Source organism: Cibotium barometz, chromosome 40, assembly GCF_041138505.1.
Source record: "Cibotium barometz isolate CiBa-2024 chromosome 40, ASM4113850v1, whole genome shotgun sequence".
Taxonomy (NCBI): domain Eukaryota; kingdom Viridiplantae; phylum Streptophyta; class Polypodiopsida; order Cyatheales; family Cibotiaceae; genus Cibotium; species Cibotium barometz.
This window is the reverse complement of record NC_141085.1, coordinates 32,411,210-32,433,598: the sequence shown is the minus strand read 5'-3', so window position 1 is coordinate 32,433,598 and position 22,389 is coordinate 32,411,210. Positions and strand designations below refer to the sequence as shown.

At 37.9% G+C, this 22,389-nt stretch overlaps 1 protein-coding gene and 1 long non-coding RNA gene across 4 annotated transcripts in view; one reads left to right on the top strand and one right to left on the bottom strand.

Moving 5' to 3' along the window:
• The first annotated feature begins 6,693 nt into the window (after window positions 1-6,693).
• Window positions 6,694-11,441, top strand: LOC147615427 (uncharacterized). Its single transcript, XR_015262850.1, has 2 exons — window positions 6,694-6,787; window positions 6,838-11,441. It is a non-coding gene; the product is annotated as an uncharacterized LOC147615427 (long non-coding RNA).
• LOC147615423 (sugar transport protein MST3-like) overlaps window positions 6,940-22,389 on the bottom strand; it is a 256,115-nt gene continuing 240,665 nt past the window's right edge. Inside the window, exons 1-5 of one of the 3 annotated variants that reach the window (XM_086779545.1) lie at window positions 11,273-11,801; window positions 10,452-10,771; window positions 9,171-9,596; window positions 7,694-7,894; window positions 6,940-7,369 (exon numbers count right to left, since the gene is read on the bottom strand). In XM_086779545.1, the coding sequence (XP_086635671.1) occupies window positions 6,962-7,369; window positions 7,694-7,894; window positions 9,171-9,596; window positions 10,452-10,771; window positions 11,273-11,411 (1,494 nt within the window). In that variant the 5' untranslated portion in view covers window positions 11,412-11,801 and the 3' untranslated portion in view covers window positions 6,940-6,961. Of the gene's footprint in view, window positions 7,370-7,693; window positions 7,895-9,170; window positions 9,597-10,451; window positions 10,772-11,272; window positions 11,802-22,389 lie in introns of those variants that run through there. The other 2 variants (XM_086779546.1, XM_086779548.1) reach the window with 2 other exon arrangements.

The following is a 22,389-nucleotide window of genomic DNA, read 5'->3' as shown; positions in this document are numbered from 1 at the left end:
ACCTCAAGATTTCTTTTTTGTGTGGTTGTTGTAGTATCCTTCTATAGAACCATTGAAACACTTCTTGTAGGTTGTTATGTTGTGTGTGCCTGAAATATGCATTTCGAGCCATATAGTGTGATTTTTCAAGCCCTTGTGTGTTCCAAATGCTAGGATCTCCATACTTGTTGATAAAGTAAGGCATGTGATTGTAGAGAATATGCTACATATAAGAAAACATACAATGTAAGTTAGTATCGAGGGCTAGGAAACAACAGTAAGCTAGAAACATACCATGTAGTGTGTAATGTTGGTGTCAGTCCAAGCAGCTCTTAATGCAATTTTGAATGCTTGAAGCTCTTTTTGTCTTGCTGGGAGAGTAGTTGACTTTCTCACACATTTGGAACAAAGTATCAATTGAACGTCAAACATCTTTTTTGACATTCCTTGAAGCACCTTCATGGCCTTTCACTGCATTATGAAGCTTTTTCCATTGTTGTTGGTATTTGATTATGCTTGTATAGGTTGTTGTGTATTGCCTTCCTAACTTTGTAGGTTTGTGTTGCTGATTATTCATTGGCTTGGAAAGAAATCTTCTTGCCTTAATACCTCCAATAGAGGGCTTTATTGGAACTTCCTTTTCATTAGATGAATTTTTAGTGTCCTTCAGAATCTGGACATTACCTCCATGTAGTCTAATTTCTGACACCACCTTCTCCAATGCACGGATGGCTTCTTTCCTCTCTGCTACATTCTTGATCTTCCAAGCAAAGCCAATGTGGAGATATACCAGTTTCTCTATGATACAACACAAAGCATGAAGCGTGCATATATGCACATTGGAAAGAGGAATCTCAAACACTAGTTTAAAGTTCTCATCCAAAATTTATCTGTTCGGTGGTCGTTTCCACCACTTAGAGTCCATCACTCTTGTGGAGTCCATGCAGTAAAGGCATGCAGACTTTGCATTGGCCCCTTTGCTGCATATGTGTCTGATGAAATACCCAAAACAAGGATTCATGGTCCTCTTTCTTGACCTCAAATGAACCTAGCCACCAGATGTTTGTCTCGGACTGCACGCTAAAATACTTTGGATCATCCCTACTGCAATTACAAAGAGCCCTATTCATAAGTTTTATTGTGTCCCTTTCCATATTTTTCTCCTTGATAATCTCACACTCATCAAGCTTGATGACAAACTGAAGTACACCTCCTATCTACTCAAATGTAACATCATAGAACTTCACCATTCTCTTTTGCAAGAGCTCCAAGTCCATGAGCTCCAAGTCCATGAATATATTGTTGTATTCATTATAGAAAATGCTGCCACTTTCTCCCTTAAACTCTTCTACAATGTGGTATGAGTGACCAACATAGTGCAGCTGTTCTGTGTTTAATTCCTCCCTATGTCTGCAAACTTTTGTAGGTGTTGGAAGCAGCTTTGCTTTAATGCCTTTGGCCTCAAGGAGTGATGACACTGACTTTTGGATGGCACTATAACGCTTACAACTGACTCCACTTGAATACATGGCAGATTGAATATCCGTAGAGCTGAAACTATATTGTTGGTTAGAAATTCATCCACTATATCTCGTTGAACCACCTTGAACTTCTTCTCTTTTATCATTTCCCTTGCCATTCTTGATGTCACAAATGGTTTTAGTTGCTTTGCTGGATTAAGATTGGGATTGATATTCTCTTTGTCAGGATGTATGACAACCCTACAAATACAACACTACTCATTACTAACATGGAGAACATGTAAATCACAAGCAGCCCAGCAAATAAAATAATATTAACTGCTAACATAAAAGACATGTGAATGGGAATTCATGAATTCTACCTACAATGATCCTTGATTTAAGACTAACTTAGATTTCTAACAAGCTAGGAAGGATAATCATAAATAGCAAATTGATTGCTGAGCAACAAAAGCATAAAAACGTAATTGCATAAATGTAGAACAGTTGACACCAAATTATCACATTAATTTGTTTCCCCAATGAGAACCTACAACTAAAATGTTATATAGCCTCCAAGTGAGGTGCTTTTAGATGCACATGGTTATTAACTCTATAAGCACACTGCCCTACTGAAGTTTGCACATTCAACACAACCCTTGATGGCATTGTTTAGATTATCTATATCTCACCTTTTGTCTTCATTTTTAACCAATTATAAGTTAACTTTGAGAAATGAAACCAAATGATAATACACTCAAATACAGAAAGCACCACAACTCATGTCATCCTGCACATGATTATCAGATCACATTTTCAATACATTTGAGCATTTAACTAAGCCATTCCATCCCAAAGAAGCTAGTAGCAAAATCTTATACAAATCTAGCTAAGCTCAAATACCATTTTAAAGAAGACACATTAAAAGCCATACAGCCATAAATTTTCACTTATACAATGCAAGAGTATTTCAAAACATGATTTATAACTTGCAAAGTAGCCAAAAAAATCACAAACCTTAATTAGTTTTGAAAAGCTTACAAGAGATGGAAACTTTTCTCAATTGTGTAGTTTTGAGATGGAAGCATAGATGCTAATACAAAACATATAACATAGGCTAGATATTTCTTTAAAATAGTGAATACTTCCTCAATTGTGTATTTTTGAGATGGAAGCTTAGATGCCATACATAAGTTATAATATAGGCTGGATATTGCTTCAAAATAGATGAGATTCCTTAATAACTTGATGGAAACACAAGAGATACATGGTCCTATAGGTCCATAGTGCTACAATTAGCATGCCAATCAACTTGTGAGAATGCAAAGTTGACCCTTACTAGCTATCACCATAAATACTATGGCCTCATCTTGACTCATCTCGGAGCTTCAACTCATAAATAGTGTGTGTTTCAAGCACCACCCCTAAAGTCCTTATTAGCATGTCACTATGTGTGAAAATTAATTTTTAAGTTTGTGTTCCATGGATATGACTATAAGACAAACGTTTTCAAAGCTATAAGATAAACAATGTGTGTTTCAAGTAGCACCCCTAAATTCCTTTATTAGCATGTCACTATGTGGTGTGAACATCGATTTCTAAGTGTGCCTTCCATGGATATGGCTATAAGACAAATGTTTTCAAAACTTTAATTACCCATACTCTACTTGAACATTAATTTCTTCCACATATATATGATAAACCTTTCTGGTTTCTAAGTGTGTACACTCCACATATATATGGCTATACGATAAAACTTTTAAAAGCTTTCACTAACCATATGAGCCTTATGTTTTTTATTTATAAATTGAGAGGTCAATAATAAAGCTCCTAATACATGATTAATCAACTGATGAATAAAGCAGATATAGGGCAAGTGATGATGATAAGGGTACAATATTATTTTCTAGTAGTAGATCTTACACACTACCAAACCTAGATCCACATGATGGTAGTAGTTAATGAAAATAAACCATGCTTTATATTGAGTTCTCACTTTTGTTTGCATGCCTCCTTTTAGGCTTATTCATGACATTTATGATCATATTGGTCTTTTATTATGAGTGTTATTTTGAGAAAATGAAAGAGATATAAAAAGAACATAATGAGAGATGTGGAGAAAGGTTCACACTGACCCTACTTTGTTCATGCTACCCATTGTCCAGGAAGAAGTTAAAAAAATATGGGGAGACTTCTTTGGGAGAGGTCTCACTCCAACCAAGGCATGGAGTTTGGCCATCAAATCTACCCAATCCTTACTAATTTGCATCAGAAGGAAGTGACCAAAATTAGGAAGCAAAGGAAATATCTGCTCTACATGAAGCTGAAGGATCTGGAGGAACATAAAAATAAGAATGATCTCTCTATCCAAGATGAGGTGTGTAGGGTTAGAGTAGAAATTAGGAAGGATGAAGAGATTTCCCTTCAACAAGCCAACCTCTATTGGTGGGCAGGAAAGAGTGATCTCCCCACTCCCGAAATGTTCAAGATGCTTAAGGTGAATCAAAGCAAGGACAAACTTCCCCCCCTCAAGGACAGTAATGGCTAATGTAGTAGTTCTGAGGAAGGAAACAGGAAAAAAATTTTCCAACACTTCACAATATCTTCAACAAGGGAGGTGAGCTTACCAAGGATCAAATCAAATGTATTGCAATCATAGGGGAGGCTAAGAAACCTACCATCCTAGTAGGTATCTTTAAGACCATGGATGCTAATCTCTCAAAAGAAGAAATTAGGAGGACAATAGACAATAGGAGTGGATGGCTTGTCCTCAACATTCTTCAAATATTTTAAAGAGATATTGATGGGTCCCCTATTAGATGTCTATCAAGAGGCTCTCTCGTATGGGGCTCTCCCCCTCTCTCTATAAATGACAGATGGATCAAACTCATTTCATAAGAAAGGGGCAAAAGAAAACTTGGGTAGCTGGAGACCCATCACTATGCTAACATGTGCTTACAAAGTCTATTCAAAAGCCTTGGCATTGAGACTGTCCAACCAACTGAAATTTTGGATTAGGCAGGAACAGAAGGGGTTCATAAAGGGTATGTATATCCTTAATGCTATTATCACACAGTGGGAGGGAATCGAATTTGCTGAAGAATCTGAACATGAATATATTTTTTTAAAATTGATTTTGATAAAGCCTATGACATACTAAGGTGGCACTATGTATTGGAATCTCTGGGTGCAGGCAAACACTTTATCCAGATGGTTGGGACCCTATTTGGCAGTGTATCAGCAAGAGTTAATGTAAATGGGGTGCTATATCTGAGGCCTTCCCACTAACCAAATCCATAAGGCAAGGCTGCCCTTTGGCCCCTATGCTTTATGCAATTGCTACAGATGGTCTGAACTGGTAATCAAAGATAGGATGGACAAAGGTGAGATGCCGGGTATTGCCCTCCCAAATGGTAAACAACTATGTACACATATGTTTGTGCAGATGATACAAATGCAATGGTTGCTAATTCTGATCAAAGTATTAGATGCTTCTGGTCTTACCTAGACATACATTGTAGAGCTCTAGGCGTAGTGATTAACCATCAAAAAATAGGTATTAGATCATTGATTGACAAGTCTCCAGACTGGCTCATGCATGCAAGCTGCAGCACCTTGTAAGATGGTGTGATATTTAGGCAACTAGTAGGTATTCCAATGGGCTTGAAAGTCACTACTATGAAACAAAGATGGCAATGGGTTCTTAACAAAGTAGAAGGCAAACTCATAAGGTGGCAAAAAATGCAACTCAACCTTGCATGTAGGAAAATGATTATTAACCACTTTGTAATCCCCTCTATCATCTACTATCTAAGCTGCTAGAGACCTCCAGATGAAGACCTAAACTAATTCATTAGGCTATGCAGGAACTTTCTATGGGGGGGGACCCTTGGTTAAAGAAAGCACCCAATGTAAAATAGGACTGGTGTGCTGTATTAGAATTTAAAAAAGGGGACTAGGTATCCTAGATGTGACAAACCTAGTTGATAGACTGGCTACTAAATGGATCCTGAGAAGCTTCCTCAACCCCTCAAAAGATTGGGCCTGGTTGAGGTTGATTAATAGGAACACTAATCATTTTAAACTCAAAGACCACCCCAAATGGAAGAATCTGCTTCCCCTCACAATTATGGGTGGTGATGAGTAACTTTCATATCAAACCTATTGGTAGCCCTCTAATCCTTTCTTTATGGTCATCTTGGAATGCATTAAAAGGGGACCTAATCCTATCAAGAACACCTACTCACACATAGGGGCTCCATGGAAGAGACTCAATCTAGTGGCCTATGCTCCCCTTTACCCCAGTGTGGTGGATGATCACATGGTTGAGGCTACTCTCAAGCTACATAAGCTAGGCATTTATAGCTGGTAGGATGTGTGGGATAAGGTTGGCAACACCTGGCTATCCAAGGCAGAGGTGATAAGGTTGTATAATTTCTCAAATGCAGAGTTAGCTATCATTGGTGATAGGTTCAAGTTATGGTGTCACAATGACTACTACTGGCTACTCTCTATCAGAGACTTGACACTCTTTAGTGGTGCACACAGGCCTACCTCTCCTACCCATTCGAGCCAAGAAAGGGGCTCCCCCAGTACACTGTAAATTGAACAAGAGGTGGGGTCTATTGTGGGACAACTGTGGGACGACAGAACAAATTGGTATTTCCTCTTTGGCAAGTTGTGGAACAAGTATGTTGAACCCAAGAAAGCCTGCCTAGCTTGGCTACTTATGCACAAAGCCATCTGGAGTTAATAGAGAGATTTCAATTGAAAATTAGGGATGGAAAATGTCACAATGCCAAGAGATGGAGGATGCCTTACACATTTTCATCCATTGCCCTCAAGCCAAAAAATGTTTTGATTCTCTTGCAACTTGTACCGAGTCTTGGAATGGCCTGTCCTTAGGATGGAAAAACCTGATTTTGGGGGAAGTATTGGTTGTTCTTTGGAGTTATGGTCTGTACCACGGACTAAAATGCTTTGGGTTTTGTGGTTACACAGACTTGACTTCATTTTAATAGTAATCCTACTCAGCACATCTGGCTGAAAGTTCATTTGAACCATGCACGTAAAGGTTCATCCAAAGGAGATTAAGGGACTTGGAAGCCAAGATAGCATAGCTGCACATGAAAGCAAAGAACAAACAAGATGACAAGTTGATCAGGGCAATTTAGGATGTAATGGTTTTAAGAGAGACTACTTTCACCAAGGACATTTTGTTGTTGAAAGCTTGTATTTGATGTAACTCTTCTCTAGTTTCCTAAATAGCCATTTCCTATGGGGAAAACAAAAAGAACATAATGTATGAGGAAAAAGCAATCCATTTTCCACTTGAGAGGGGTAGTACAGTGTCCATCCATAAGTTAATAAGTGAAGCAATCGATTTTCCACTTGAGAGGCATCCATCCATAAGTTAATAAGTGTAGAAAAACTAGCAGATTTTTATGCATTATTTAATGGTAAAAATTAATGAAGGGTACTACCTTGCAATCATTTTCAACTATCACTTACACCACAACCTTTTATTTATAATATATGCTCCAACAAGGGTGTTGCCTCCATAGGTTTTCTACTTCTTCTAAGGGTACACATCTTGTCTCAGGGAAAAGCTTGTAGGTGAAGATTGTCATAACAAGCACCCAACCAGCAAAGAAGAAGAAGAGTGCAGCTTTTAGGTGGCAAAGCATGGCTAGGAAGACCTGTGCTGTTGCAAAGATTAAGAACATGATGACACTTACGCTGCTACTTTGTCCCATAGACCTAATCTCTAATGGAAATATCTCACTTGGCACAAGCCATCCCAAAGGGCCCCATGACAATCCAAAGGATGAATTAAAGAGACATATCAACAAAATACCCACTACACCATACCCTGTAGAGAGAGAATTATGAGCTCCTAGCTTCCATTGTAGCAAGAGACCGGTGAGGACCTGATGAGATCAAGAAAAAAAGATTAGATAGTTTCTCATTTGTTTTACAAGAAACTAGAATTTTGCAAAAAACAATTAGCATTTGATTACAAAGGCGCCCCAAAATGAGTAGACATGAGTACTTTGTATCCTCTATGCCTCCTCCTTAACAAATGTACATGCATGCAAATTTCATGCACTTGAGTGCATTCACACTTACATCAAATGTGAATGCACATGCAATTACATCATACAAAATCCCTACAAAATTTAACAAGTATTGGAAGCAAAGAAGCAATAATAATCCTTACATAGACATATTGATTTAAGAGATTTAATTGTTACCAAAAAAATGAACATAGAGCATCCACCATAGAGGAACAATTTTCGTCGCCCATATTTGTCTAGGGCAATTGCAGCAATCACGCTTGTTAGTATGCTTATAGCACCTAGAATCACTGCAGAGTAGAGTGAAGCATTGGATCCAAATCCAAGTGTTTGGAATAGCACTGGGGCATAAAACGGGATAATATTGATGCCTGTCATCTACATCATACAAAATATCTTATAAGAAAGATATAAATATATAAAAATATGCATAAATGTACCATATGTACAATGATCAATATCAATCCATGTGATAATATTAGATTCATATGACATGCTTTTGTGGCACAATTAAAAACATTATAAATCAGAATGGTTATATAGAATAATGTGTTGAATTCCATATATGTGCAAGCTTGAAAAGTTGTACAAATTTGTGAAAATTATAAAAGATTTTTCAGTTCAATGTAAAAGCATAGTAATACATCATTGGCATAGCTCAAAATAAGATATGTGCAAAGGCTCACTTGGGTGCAAAATGGAGGGGAGGCCACCTAAACTTATGTAAGATACTCTGATAGCCTAATAAAATTCATATATGTAAAGGATTTTTTGATTCAAATATGATAAATAAGGAATAGTTATATTACACTTAAATCTATCAAAGGGAAGTCTTCAAAATCTAAAAATACATAATTAACAAGTGAAGTAATTCACAACAATGTGCCAATTTCAAAAGAAATGAAAAACCAATGTGATCATATGACATGATTTTGTGGTGACATAGGTATAATTAAAAACATTATAAAGGAGAATGATTAAAAACATTATAAAGGAGAATTATAAAGGAGAATGATCAAGCAACATATAATGTGTTTCAAAATCCATATGTGTGCAACCTTGAAAAGTTACTCAAAATTGTGAAATTTGTAAAAGATTTTTCATTTTAGTGTAAAAGCATAGTAATACATCATTGTCAGAGCTCAAAATAAGATATGTGCAAAGGCTCACTTGAATATAATAAAAATAAGGAGTAGTTATATTACATTGAATCTATCAAAGGGATGTCTTGAAAATCTCAAAATACATAATTAACAAGTGAAGTAATTCACTATAATAAAGGTGTTGTCTTTGCATTATTAAAGGAGCAATGTGTTGATAGTTAGTTAATTTTAGTAGGGTTATACAAGAAAAGACAAAAGTACTTAAATATTTGTGGAGCAAGGAGAAACCCTCTTAAATGCAATGTCAAGTTTGACCAAAAAATAATAATCAGATTCTTTGCTAAGTTTTGCCTAGGCAAGCAAAAAGCGGGGTTTTAAATACCTTTTGATTGCACACGGTGATAATGAATAGTGAATCCCTCTAAAAAAATTATTATTCAATACTAGTGGGCATCTCTAACATTATGAAGTATGAGATAAAAAGAGGATTGAAACTCATGACCATTAACTTCATAATTGAACATTTGGTTCTACAGAAGGAAGGGGCATACCTGTTGAAAGAAGGGAATGGCAAAGGCCATGACTAGTTGAGGGCGGTAATTCCTTTTGAGTACATTTCTCCAAGGTTCTTGAATAGCCTTAGAGTGCTTCACAGCCTCAAGGAGGTCATTGAACTCCTCTTGCACAGCATGGGTCCCACGAATTCTTTGCAGCACTGAGAGGCCATCATCAAGGTGTCCTCTTTGTATAAGGCTACTAGGGGAGTCAGGCAAGAAAGCATAGCCAGTTGTTATTATGGATGCAGGTATAAAAGCCAAGCCAAGTGACAACCTCCACCCCCATGGTACAATGTTCCCCATTCCATAGTTCACCAAGTATGCTGATGTCCCCCCTATTGCTATTGCTAGTGTAAACATTGTTGCCAATCTACCCCTTAGCTTTGGGGGAGCCATCTCCGAAAGGTACAATGGTACTGCCTGCAATGGATATTCTACAAATATAGTTATATAGGGTGTAAAGGGCATATAAATAAAGCGAGAAATTAATAAGTAACTTAACAGATTTTAATATTGATGGTGCTTGAAGTCCATCAATGCAAGTTATATAGCGTGTAAAGGGCATATAAATAAAGTGAGAAATTAATAAGTAACTTATCAGATTTTAATATTGATGATGCTTGAAGTCCATCAATGCAAGTTATAGTGCATATGTGCCCTTTCTTATTCAATCAAAGAATGACACAACTTATTGGATTTTAAAATTGAGGCTCTAACCCATCATTGCAAGTTATAGTGCATACCAATGTCAGAAATAAACTTTTTTTCTAACTAGTGAAATGAGCTCAACCCGTTTTATTGGAAAAAAAAATGCATAAGTTAACCGATTTTATAACTAAAATTCCAACTTTTGAATCTTTAAATTCAAGGATAAACAAAATTACAATTGGTTTTTCTCAATTTGAGCCATAAAAATTACACTAAAAATGGTTTTTTTTTCTAACACTAGTGCAAAGATACCCTTTCTTATTTAATCAAAGAATGAAGGGAGAAAAATATTAAGAGCCATAAGTTACAGTGCATACATACTCTTTCTTATTTAATAAAAGAAGCTGTAATGATCGTTATTAAGATGCTTCGGTTAACTGATTATCAAATCATTACGATGCTCATTACCAAGTCACTAGAATGCGTTCTAACCAAGTGAGCAACAGAACAGATTAGGGATGAGGAGTGGTTAATTATCTACTAATGGACTCTTAAATGAGATGGTGGTGGACGATATTGGAGTAGATTAATGAGACAAAGGTTAAGGGTGAGACAGAGGTTAATTACTTGATTAGTGAAGCCGAGGCCAATTCCAAGGATGACGCGGCCGAGGAAGAGCATGCCAAGGTTCTCTGCAGCACCGTCAAGGGCGGAGCCAATCAGGAAGCAGATACCGCCTGCTAGGATAGAGACCCTCCTGCCATAGCTCCTTGTGACTCCGGATGCAAAGAAGCAGGTCATGAAGCTCGCCAAATATAACGACGACGTGAACAACGTCAACAGCTGGCTATCAAACTTGCAGTAATTATCCGTTTGCGCATTATGCTTCTTTTTATACACTTTCGGAAAGAATTTCAGCAGGAAATCATCCATCGAACTCACCCCGCCTGCACAAGATTAATTTAATACAACCCCATCAGCTCTCTAATTCATGTAGCTTCCTGCACCTTAATTAGCCGCTAATCCAAGTATTTCAGCCTGATACACTTCAGCTAGCTCTCTAGTAATCCTTCTCCTCCAGCTTGCTTCACCTTAGTGAGCTCTTAATTCGCTCCGTAATACATGTCATGCGTACCAAAACCTTAACGCACCACTGTAATTAGCTCTCTAAATCCATATACTCAAGCTTATAATATCTAGCTAAGAAATTTAAGCTCGCTTATCCACAGCTTACTATAACTCAATTAGCTCGCTAATCTATTAGTTTGATGACAAATGGACTGATTTCAGAGTAATTGGTATTGACAAATGGACTGATTAACAGTTCTTAGCTATACATTTACACATTAATTAAGCCGATATTAGTTGATTAATGAAGCCCGAAATGGCCCAAAGTTAAAAAAACAAAGCAACTAATCAAGCTAGGGCAGTGGTGAAGGTTAATCTACCGGATATTCCCAGATCGTAGCCAAATAAGAGACCGCCAGAGCCTGCAGTGATGCAAGCGAACACAACAAAGGGAGTGACACTCCGAGGGTAAGAATACTCTCGCGTCGAGGAGACATGGAAGCTAGCGCCTCCTGGCATACTGTTGTGTACACTGATGGTTTCCTTGCCTCTACAATGATCAACGTGATGGTCTTTGCACCAGTAATGAGAAAGCTCTGCTGTTCAGGGTAAAAGCAAGGCTATGGCAGAGATAGTGCCTTGGTCCTCTCGTTGATCTCGTGCCTCCAGAGTACTTTCAATCACTGAAACACTTTCAATTCATCTTTTTCTTGTAGTACATCCAGTAGTGGGCTTGGAAGTTGGGTTTTGGAGTTCACCTTCTAACCTCTCCAAAACATCATGCTAAACACCACACCTAGGCACATATCTAAGGCACATATCTAGAAGTTGTGTCCATGTGCATGTAGCATATGACCCTTTGTAGTTGATTTTATATAGTAAAAGTGAACTGAGAGCTCAATAATGGACAAAACTAAAACTATTCAAGATGAAAGCTTAAGTAATTCCACTTGGTAGAGAGTGTCCTTCACAAGGTGACACCTACCCTAAACATGTCACATGTCCCTCTTCTCCACTAGAGAGATTTTGACACTATTTACAGAGTGACTTTGACACTATTTACACCCCCTACCCCACCCCCGTGCACGCACACACACACACACACACACGATACTAATCCATTTAAACTCTTTATTTTGCTCTCCAACTAAAGAATTGTTGTTTATAACTCTCTACTATGCTTTTCTCATAGTAGGGGTGCTAAACATTCATCTCAAATGTCCCCTATGTGGGTTGTATTAACACTAAGGTCTTCACGAAAACGAAAGTTCTATAAGTTTTACAAAATAATAACACATGCAAATTATGTAAAAAGAGGTTAAGGGCACAAAATCAAATAGTAAGAAATCAAAGAAAATCTTTCAATAAATATAAAGAAAGGAATAAGTCTATCAAGGATTATGCTATTGCGTGCAGTGCTAAACTTAATCACAAAAATTTATTGTGTAACAAGTTTGAAAATTCATTTTCCCATCTCTATAAATGTCAAGATTCACTAAGAATCAAATATACTTAGCCTTGAAACCTCATAGACCACCATCCTAAAACAAAACTTTTTGATTTGACTATCAATCGATTATTTTGATTTCATTATCAATAGATTATTAGCCTAGTTCTCTCTACTATAATATGCTTTTCCCTTATACTTTAGTGTTTGGGTAACTACCTCATGTATGTACAGCCTCCCCATTATGAGAACGAGCCATAATTGAGCATCCTAGCCACCCAATGTCCCCTAAGAGGCAACGTGGCTTTGATAAGTTTGACACAAGGCTGCTAATTAGGCTATATGCTTGTATAAATAGTTATCTCCATAAATGTTCATATATGGGGTAGGTGAACTTTATCCTTTGCCACCGTATTATTAGGTTTTAGGTCCCAAATGGGAGAGAAACTACTCCCATTGTGATTATCTTGAGGAGCTCGGAGACAGGTAGACAGTAGGAAGTATGCATCCAAATGGTTCTGAAATGGGCCTTTGGATGTGGACGATCATTCACACATGATAACTGTGGTGAAGGGCCATATGGACTAAATTCAAATTTTATATATGATATTCAGATAATAACACACTAACTTACCAATTATTTGCCTTACATATGCAATTTACATAACCACACACTAGCCCATCCACTCACCAATTATTTGCCTTACTATCTATTGCACCCTAAAGCTTGCTCTTTTATTGGTATACAAGTTTCCATCTTGCTAGTCCTAGATAAGCCATCAAATCTGCCTTCATCGGAGCACATGCCATGCAAAGTGCTCCTAGCCATCTATTGTATCACATTAGCAATATAGTACTTCTTCCCATCTATGTTTTTATGCAACTTAATTTTAAGTTTTATGCTATGAATTTGTTTACTTCAGTGTGACTATTGCCACATGTATTCTATTAGATGTATGATAGCTCTTAGCATGGTACAAATTATTTGCTAGATATTCTCTAGCAAAAGATAAGGACAAATGGTAGCTTCAAATTCAAGGCCCCACCCACCACTATTCAATACTAATAGAAAGCTCAATGTCACCAATTATATGGCAATAATGAGTCATCAAAATCATGCAAACAGCTCCTCTTTTCAAATCTTTAAAAATTTTCATAACATCATTCAAAAGGTCTATGTATTTATAATGCAATTTTGCTAATTCAAAAGAAAAAATTGCTAAATTCTCTAAATCTTATAAAATTTTGAGGTATATTTTAAAAATCATGAGATAATCTTGTTAAAGTTATTTTTAATAGAAATTATAAGCATTCAATTTATTTATTATCAAGAAAACATTAGAAAGAGTCAAAATAGCCCATTTTCCATGATCAAAGCACTAAGCCAAGTTGGAATGAGACATTCCAAGTGAGGATGTCAAGTTGGGATGTCAATATCCAAGTCAGGCATCCCCCTTTTTGTACTCTTTTTTGGTGTTAAAAGCAAGTTGTAGATGTTAGCATCTAGCAAAGTGTCCCCTTTTGCTATCTTTTTTTGCTACTTCCAACTCGAACTTTTTTTGTTCCTGATTGAACCGCATCTATTAGCAGTGGCAAGATACATAATGTATAGGATACGAGATAATCCGTCTTTTTTGTTTTCTTGTTGTTTAGGTAAATAAAAAATTTTAATATAAGTGCAACTACTTGTTTAAAATACATATTTCTTTTTAAGTTTATGTATACAATAATAAAATAGTACAAAAATAATATCATCACACTCAAAGTATATTTTTATTAATATTTCTAAAGAATTTGCTTAAAACATTTAATGCCAATATCCAATGTGGGCCTCATGTTATAACATTAGTGAACTAAGAAATAGCTAGAACTTTAACATAAATTATAAAGCTTATGATAGGTTGTAGAATTTTAAAAAAATAAATTTTGAAGATTTTATTGAGGGTTGCTTTTCTTCATTTAAGATGAAGGTTCACAAAAGATAACTTTTCACACACTAAACTCTAGAAACATTTAAAAAAAAGAATAAAAAGTCTTTAAAAATTTTCAATGAAGTCATACACTATATACACTACATTCACATTTGTATAATAGATGTATGTGGGAAAAATATAGTTGAATCTTTGAACATGTGAAGAGGAGGACATATGCCTTACACATAAGAATTACTTTTATGCATAATGCATAAGAGGTAGAAGCTATAAAAACATAATTACTAACTGCCTTTTATTGTGGCAAAGTGACTAGCTATCAAGTCTAACATACACATAGGTTAATGCCAAACAATACATAGTCTTATAATTCCCTAGACTTGTGGGATTCTTATAAGTAAAACTCTTTATTAGGATTCTTACAAGAAAAATACTTTATAATCTTAAACCCTTAGCTTAGTAGAAAAATACTTTATAACCTTAAACCCTTAGCTTAGTAGAATAAGTTTGGAAAAAAGCAGTGACTTGCACATCAATCCTTGTGAAGAGAGAGAGAGAGAGAGAGAGAGAGAGAGAGAGAGAGAGAGAGAGCATGGAATCTAACTTCTAACAATGCCATCAAACTATGCTTATATTCAACTTAAAGCTCCTCTACACAGACATCTATAAGTTTTTTTTTTTTGCTAATAAGTGAGCTACATATAGCTTAAAAAAGTAAAGGCCAATATCATGTATAAATAAATATAAATTTTGAAAAAGTTTTTTTCTATATGGCCTTGAAATTATAGAAGCATTGGGCAAATCTTTTAAATTTTAGATCTTATGTGCTTAACCTTGGGCAAATCTTTGAATATATCTTATGTGTTAGCATAACTACCTCAAAATTAGTAATTTTACAGGATTGTTTTTTTTAGTACTAAAATTTTACATCTGAAATATGAAAAAAATGCAGGGGAGAAGAGAGCTTGAGCTCTTGCAAGCACACACACTTACACAAACCCTAGAAGAGAACACACAAGGTGAAAGGTTGAAAATTCTTTTACTTCTTCTCACAACAAAAGAGGTCTACAAAGAAGATAAAGTGACTAACACACATAATAGAGTATATACAAGTTGTCCATAATGTGAACACGCTAAGTGGAGTGGATAGGTATGGACTAGTCGGTGTATTCCAGCTGTAGAATCTCTGGTGAAGATATGTCGTTGTTGCAAGCTACCAAACTCACCAGTGATGAAAATGTCGAACGATCATGTAGACGCCTCGTGAGTGTCAGCTCATGTTGAGCTTGATATCTCAACACACCGCCCCAAGCTCAACTCTAGCTCATGAACTCCAAGCATATCTCAAAATCTGCGAAGCTTCTCAGGTCCCAAGGCCTTCGTGAAAGATGTCAGTGACCTGATCCTATGTGCTGACGTAAGCCAAATCAATGTCGCCTGCGAAGACTCTTTCCCCTGATGAAGTGGTAATGTACCTCAATGTGTTTTATCTGCACATGGAAAATTGGGTTCTTGGCTAACTGTATACTACTAACATTGTCTCACAATATATAACAACCTTTCTCTCCACATGTAACCCCAAATCAACACAAGTAGCTTGCGTAACCAAGCTACCTCACACGTTACCACCGCAACTTCTCTGTACTTGTTGACAAGGCCACTGTGGGCTACTTCTTACTGTTCCATGTCACAGTAGCACTCCCCAAACAATGAAAACATAAATCCACTCGTAGATCTCCTGTCTGAGATGCTACCTGCCCAATCTACATCTATGTACCCATATAGCTCCAATGGTACACCTGCTATATAAAACAATGAATAATCAACAATGGCCCTCAAATACCAAAGTGTGTTTCGCACACTGTCAAGATATGGTTTTTGTGGAACCTGCATAAATTGGCTCTCTAAGCCAATAGTGTAACTCAAATCTGACCTGCTGATCGTGACATAAATCAAACTCCCCACAATACATACTGTGGTGACAGCTAAATACCATCAGATGTGCAAATTACCTCAATTCCCAAAAAGTAGCGCAGATCTCCCAAGTCCTTCATCTCAAACTTCCTTTTGAGAAGACTTTCACATGCTTAATCTCATCCAAGTTGTCATCCCCAATAAAAATATCATCCACATAAATGGTGATAATCACAATACCCTTATCACTCTTGTGCACATACAAAGAGTGATCTGCATCTGCCATATGACAACCAATGGTGACAAGATACTCAACAATCTTGTCATGACATGCTCGTGGAGCTTGCTTTAGCCCATACAAAGCCTTACGAAGCTTACATACATACTTCGGGTGACGTTTATCCTCAAAACCAGGTGGTTGATCCATATACACTTCTTCTTGTAAGTCACCATACAAGAACGCATCCATCTGATGTAAAAACCAACCTTTAGCTGTAGCCACTGCAATCGCGACTCACAATTGCCATCTTTGCAAACTGGTGCAAATGTCTCCTCATAATCAATCCCATGTGTCTATGCATATCCTTTGGCCACACCAATATATCCTTGTACCTTATGCTACCATCACTGTCATGTTTCACATTATACACACTTACAACCAATAGCTTTATTGCCTTCAGGTAATGGCACCAAATCCCAAGTCTCATTTCCATACAATGCATCCATCTCCTCATCCATAGCTTTCTCTCAACACAGATTTCCAATAGCCTCATCCAAACATGTGGGTTCTATAATCTGCATAACTTTTGCCATGTAAGCATAATGATGTGCCACATAACCATCATAAGTCAACCTCTGCACATGGTTTTTGACGCTTCCAGATCTTCGTAACTTGCATTCATGGCTTCCATAACCTTCTTCACACCATGTGTCCTTATTGCTGGAATCCCAAGCTGTTTATCAAGGCTCATCTCCGAGCCACTAGACTCTCCATCAACAAGAGAATGCCCTGCAAAAATATCAGGCATACCAGGGGACTCAACCACTTTCTCTTTACCTTTATGTAATATACCAACTACATTTCCATGACTGGTATTATGACGCAGCATGCCACTCCATGGTCTATCAACAAAACCACTAGATGAGGACTCTCTTGATCCACTCAATGACTGTGATTGCTGACTTGCATTCTGTACAAGCACGTTTCCACTTACATCAGCCCCAAACACCATCTTTTTCAGCAGCATACCAGCTACTCATCTCATCAAATACAACATCCCTACTTACCCTCAATTCACGTGTAGTAGGATTATAGCATCTATATTCCTTTTGCTTAAGGGAATACCCAATAAACACACATTTTTTTACCTTTGGATCTAGCTTAGTACGCAACTCATCTGGCATATGTACATATGCAATACATCCAAAAACTTTCAAGTGAGATAAATCAGGTTTCTTTTACCAATAAACTTCTCCTGTGGCGTTACATCATGTATGGCTGCAGTAGGAGTCATGTTCATAATATAAACTGTTGTAGACACAGCCTCAACCCTCAACAGCTATGCGACATATTCTTTTCTGCCTCCCATCAATGCTTGTGCTATCTCTGCAATGTGCCTGGTTTTTTCACTCAGCAACTCTATTTTGCTGCGAAGTGTATCTACATGTAAATTATCTTCGAATGCCATTCTTTCGTAAGAATTCAGAGAACTCATTGAAAAAGTACTCTTCCCCTCCATCTGACCTTAAGCACTTCACATGCTTTCCTATCTGCTTTTCAGTCACATCACTCTAAAATTTTAAAAATGAGTGAACACTTCACTCTTCTCCTTCATGAAATACACCCACACTTTCCTTGTGTGGTCATCAATGAATGTTACGTAGTACCTGCAGCCACCCATAAACAGTCTTCGTAGGACCCCATACATCTGAATGCACAACATCTAGTACATTCTTGCTCACATTTTTGTCATATGAAAATACATGCTTTGTTTTCTTTTCAAATTAACATACTTCACATACTTTCTGTATACCTTCAATCTTAAACTTAAGCAATCCTATCACAATTTCTTTAGTCCACATAGACTTCATTCTTTGCACATTTACATGCCCAATTCTCTTATGCCAAATGTTTGTATCTACAACAACTCCTGAACCATTTTCAAATATTATAGCACTCACTTCATGAATATTTACATTCAATGTAAACATTCTGCCCACTCTGTTATCTTTTGCAATCAACCTGCATTTATCTTTAAAGTCTTCTACATAACAACCATCAGGATTAAACCGAACCTACAAACCCTACTCAATCATCTAGCCAACAGAAACTAGATTCTTTATAATGTTCGAAATATGAAGTACATCTGCAAGGTACTTCACCTTACCATCTGTTGAGATATCGAGCTCATCTAGTGAGGCAGTGGACACTGATGACCCGCGTGGGAGATAGGCCCCACACTTACACCACTGGCATGGTTGGTGAGATCATGGGTGATATGCGGCCAGTGGGATGACAGACTGTGTGACAGCCATTCTAGAGATTGGCATAGTTATAGCGCCAGCTCATTTAGTTGGGTTCACGTTATAGAGAACCCTAGTATGTATTTGGTTGAGTACCTTTTCATATAGTGTGTACTCTTATCTTTGTATATGGTGTGTTGAGTGTTGTGTGAAGAAGAAGATTTTTAGCCTCTCACCTTGTGTGTTCTCTTTTAGGGTTTTGTGAGTGTGTGTGTGCTTGCAAGAGCTCAAGCTCTCTTCTCCCTTGCATCTTTTCATGGTATCAGAGCCTGGTTCATGCTAAGGGCTGAGCTGCAAGCAAGAGAAGCACAGGAAGCAGTACGAGGGGAAGAGCTTCATCTACTCTTTCTTATTTGTGTTGGCGACTACACCCTTGTCATGAGCTCTACGGGAGGCACCGGCAAATGATCTCTGATTGAGGAGCTTTCTTCGCGGGAGTAAAGCTATAGGGCAACTAGAATGTCCTATCGGACGAAACTTTTTGGGTCGAAAACGCGTTTCGGGCACGTTACGACCTCCGTTTTTCGAAAAGCAGGTGATTTCGAGCACTGCAGGTAAGTCATCGATTCTATGCAGAACTTAGTTTTAAGAACTGCAGGAAGACAGATTGGTTGTGCAGACATTGTGTGTGCTGCAAGGAGGTCAAACAGTTGCCATTGGATCTATGTATGAACATTGAGGTCACTGGTTGTGACATTTGGGTGTAGTACAGTACCGCTGTAGAAAATACAACACTTTGTGCAAGACAAACCAGAGTGTTGTTTCTAGTAAATTTGTGTGTCTGGCAAGATGTCAAATGATGGCATAAACCAGATTGTTGTTGAGAAGCTTGACAAGAACAACTTCCATGCTTGGAGGTTCAGGTTGACAAATTTCCTGATGGGAAAGGGTTACTGGGACTACATAGAAGGTGAGTGCATGAAGAGGCACCGGAGATACCGGAGATCAATACGACTGCTGTGCAGATATGAAAGAGTTCAAGGATTGGAACCAAGGAACCAGAAAAGTTATGTATTGGCTCTCTATCAGTATACAGGACACCATGATTGGACACATACAGGGGAGGCGTGGGACACCTTGGTAAAACTCTATGAAACGAATACCAAGGCACGAAAGATACAGTTGAAGAATGAACTTCATACTGTGGAGAAAAAGAGTATGTCTGTGAATGACTATGCATTGAAGATCAAGGGTATTGTGGAATCCTTTGCATTCCCAATTTCACAGATTTGGTGTTTGTTGATTACAGAATAAGAGCTTGGGTGAAGACCAACAGTCTTCACAAAACAAAAATAGTTCAGAGCAACAGGCCTTCTACACAAGTTCAAGAAGAGGACGAGGTAAAGGAGACCGTGGACGCGGCCAAGGAGGTGGCCGAACAGGTAATCAGAATTATAGCCAACAGAGCAGCAACAACAACAACACGCAGGTGGAAGAGGCCAATTCAGAGGCAGGGGGAGTCAAAGAGGTCGTGGAAATTGGCAAAGGCAGTATAATGATACACACGGATGCTTTTATTGTGTGGTAAGCTTGGACATGTGCAGGCAGATTGTTATAAGAAGCAAAGACTGACATGCAAAATGGAAAATTGCAGCAAAACAACTATGCATCCTCGAGCAGAAATGAGGATAATGAAAGGTTGTTTGTTATGCAGCATGTCGTTAATGCCATGTCTGAAAATATTGAAGCAGCACATAAAGATGATGTATGGTACATTGATTCAGGTGCTTCGAACCACATGACAAGTCATGGATGGGGAGTGATTCAAGGAGATGAAAAACCTTGAAAGACTAGGTTTTGTAGAAACAGGGGATGACACTGCTCATCCAATTGCCCATATTGGAGATGTGCCATTGTCTATGCAGGATGGCAAAGTGAAGTACCTTGCAGATGTACTTGAACATAACAAAGAATCTGGTTGTTTCAGTTGGCCAGATAATTGAGCAGGGTTTGCAGGTTCGGTTTAACCCTGATGGTTGTTATGTTGAAGACTTTAAAGACAAGTGCAGGTTGGTTGCAAAAGGCAACAGAGTGGACAGAATGTTTACATTGAATGTAAACATGCCTGAAGTGAGTGCTGCGATGTTTGCAAATGGTTCAAGAATTGTTGCAGACACAGACATTTGGCATAAAAGAATTGGACATGTGAATGTGCAGAGAATGAAGTCTATGCAGACTAAAGGAATTGTGACAGGACTGCCAAAGTTTAAAGTTGAAGGTATGCAGAAAATATATGAAGCATGCCAATTTGGAAAGCAAACAAAGCATGTATTTCCACGTGACAGAAATGTTAGCAGAAATGCACTAGATGGTGTGCATTCATATGTATGGGGTCCTACGAAGACCATGCCTATGGGAGGCTACAGGTATTATGTGACATTTATTGATGACCACACAAGAAAAGTGTGGGTATACTTCATGAAGGAGAAGAGTGAGGTGTTCACTCATTTTCAGAATTTCAAAGTTATGGTTGAAAAGCAAACAGGGAAACATGTAAAGTGCCTAAGGTCATATGGAGAGGGAGAGTACTTCTCCAATGAGTTCTCTGAATTCTTGCAAAAGAATGGTATTCAGAGACAATTTACATGCAGATACACTCCGCAATAAAATGGAGTTGTTGAGCAAAAAAACAAGCACATTGTTGAGATTGCGCGAGCATTGATGGGAGAGAAGAATATGCCGCATAGCTATGGGCTGCTGAGGCTGTCTCTACATAAGCTGGATCCAAAAGCTGAAAAATGTGTGTTTATTGGGTATTCCCTTGAGCAAAAGAGATACAAGTGTTATAACCTTGCTACACGTGAGTTGAGGGTAAGCAGAGATGTTGTTTTTTATGAGATGAGCAGCTGGTATGTTGCTGAAAAAGAAGCTGTTGGGACTGATGTGAGTGGAAATGTGGTTGCACACAAAATGCAAGTCAGCAATCACAGTCTTTGAGTGGACCAAGAGAGTCCTCATCTAGTGGTTCAAATAGACCATGGAGTGGCAGGCTACGTCATAATACCAGTCCTGCAAATATGATTAGTACATCACATAAAGACAAAGAGAAAGTGATTGAGCCCCTTAGTATGCTTGACATTTCTGCAGGGCATTCTCATGTTGATGGAGAGTCTAGTGGCTCAGAGATGAGCCTTGATAAGGATCTTGGGATACCAGCTATGAGAACACCTGGTGTAAAGAAGGCTATGGAAGCCATGAATGCAAAGCTGCGAAGATCTGGGAGAGTGAAGAATCCTGTGCAGAGGTTTACCTATGATGGACATGTGGCACATCACTATACATATATGGCAAAAGTTGTGCAGGTTGTAGAGCCCACATGCATTGATGAGGCTGTTGGAAATGTATGTTGGGAGAAAGCTATGGATGAGGAGATGGATGCACTATATGGCAATGAGACTTGGGATTTAGTGCAATTGCCTGAAGGCAAGAAAGCCATTGGATGCAAGTGGGTGTACAAAGTAAAACATAACAGTGATGGAAGCATAAGCAGGTACAAGGCTAGATTAGTAGCCAAAGGATATGCGCAGACATATGGCATTGATTATGAGGAAACTTTCAGCCCAGTTGCCAAGATGGCAACAATGAGAGTTGTGATAACAGTGGCTGCCTCAAAACAATGGTCTTTACATCATTAGATGGATGTAAAGAATGCATTCTTGCATGGGGATTTAAAGGAAGAGGT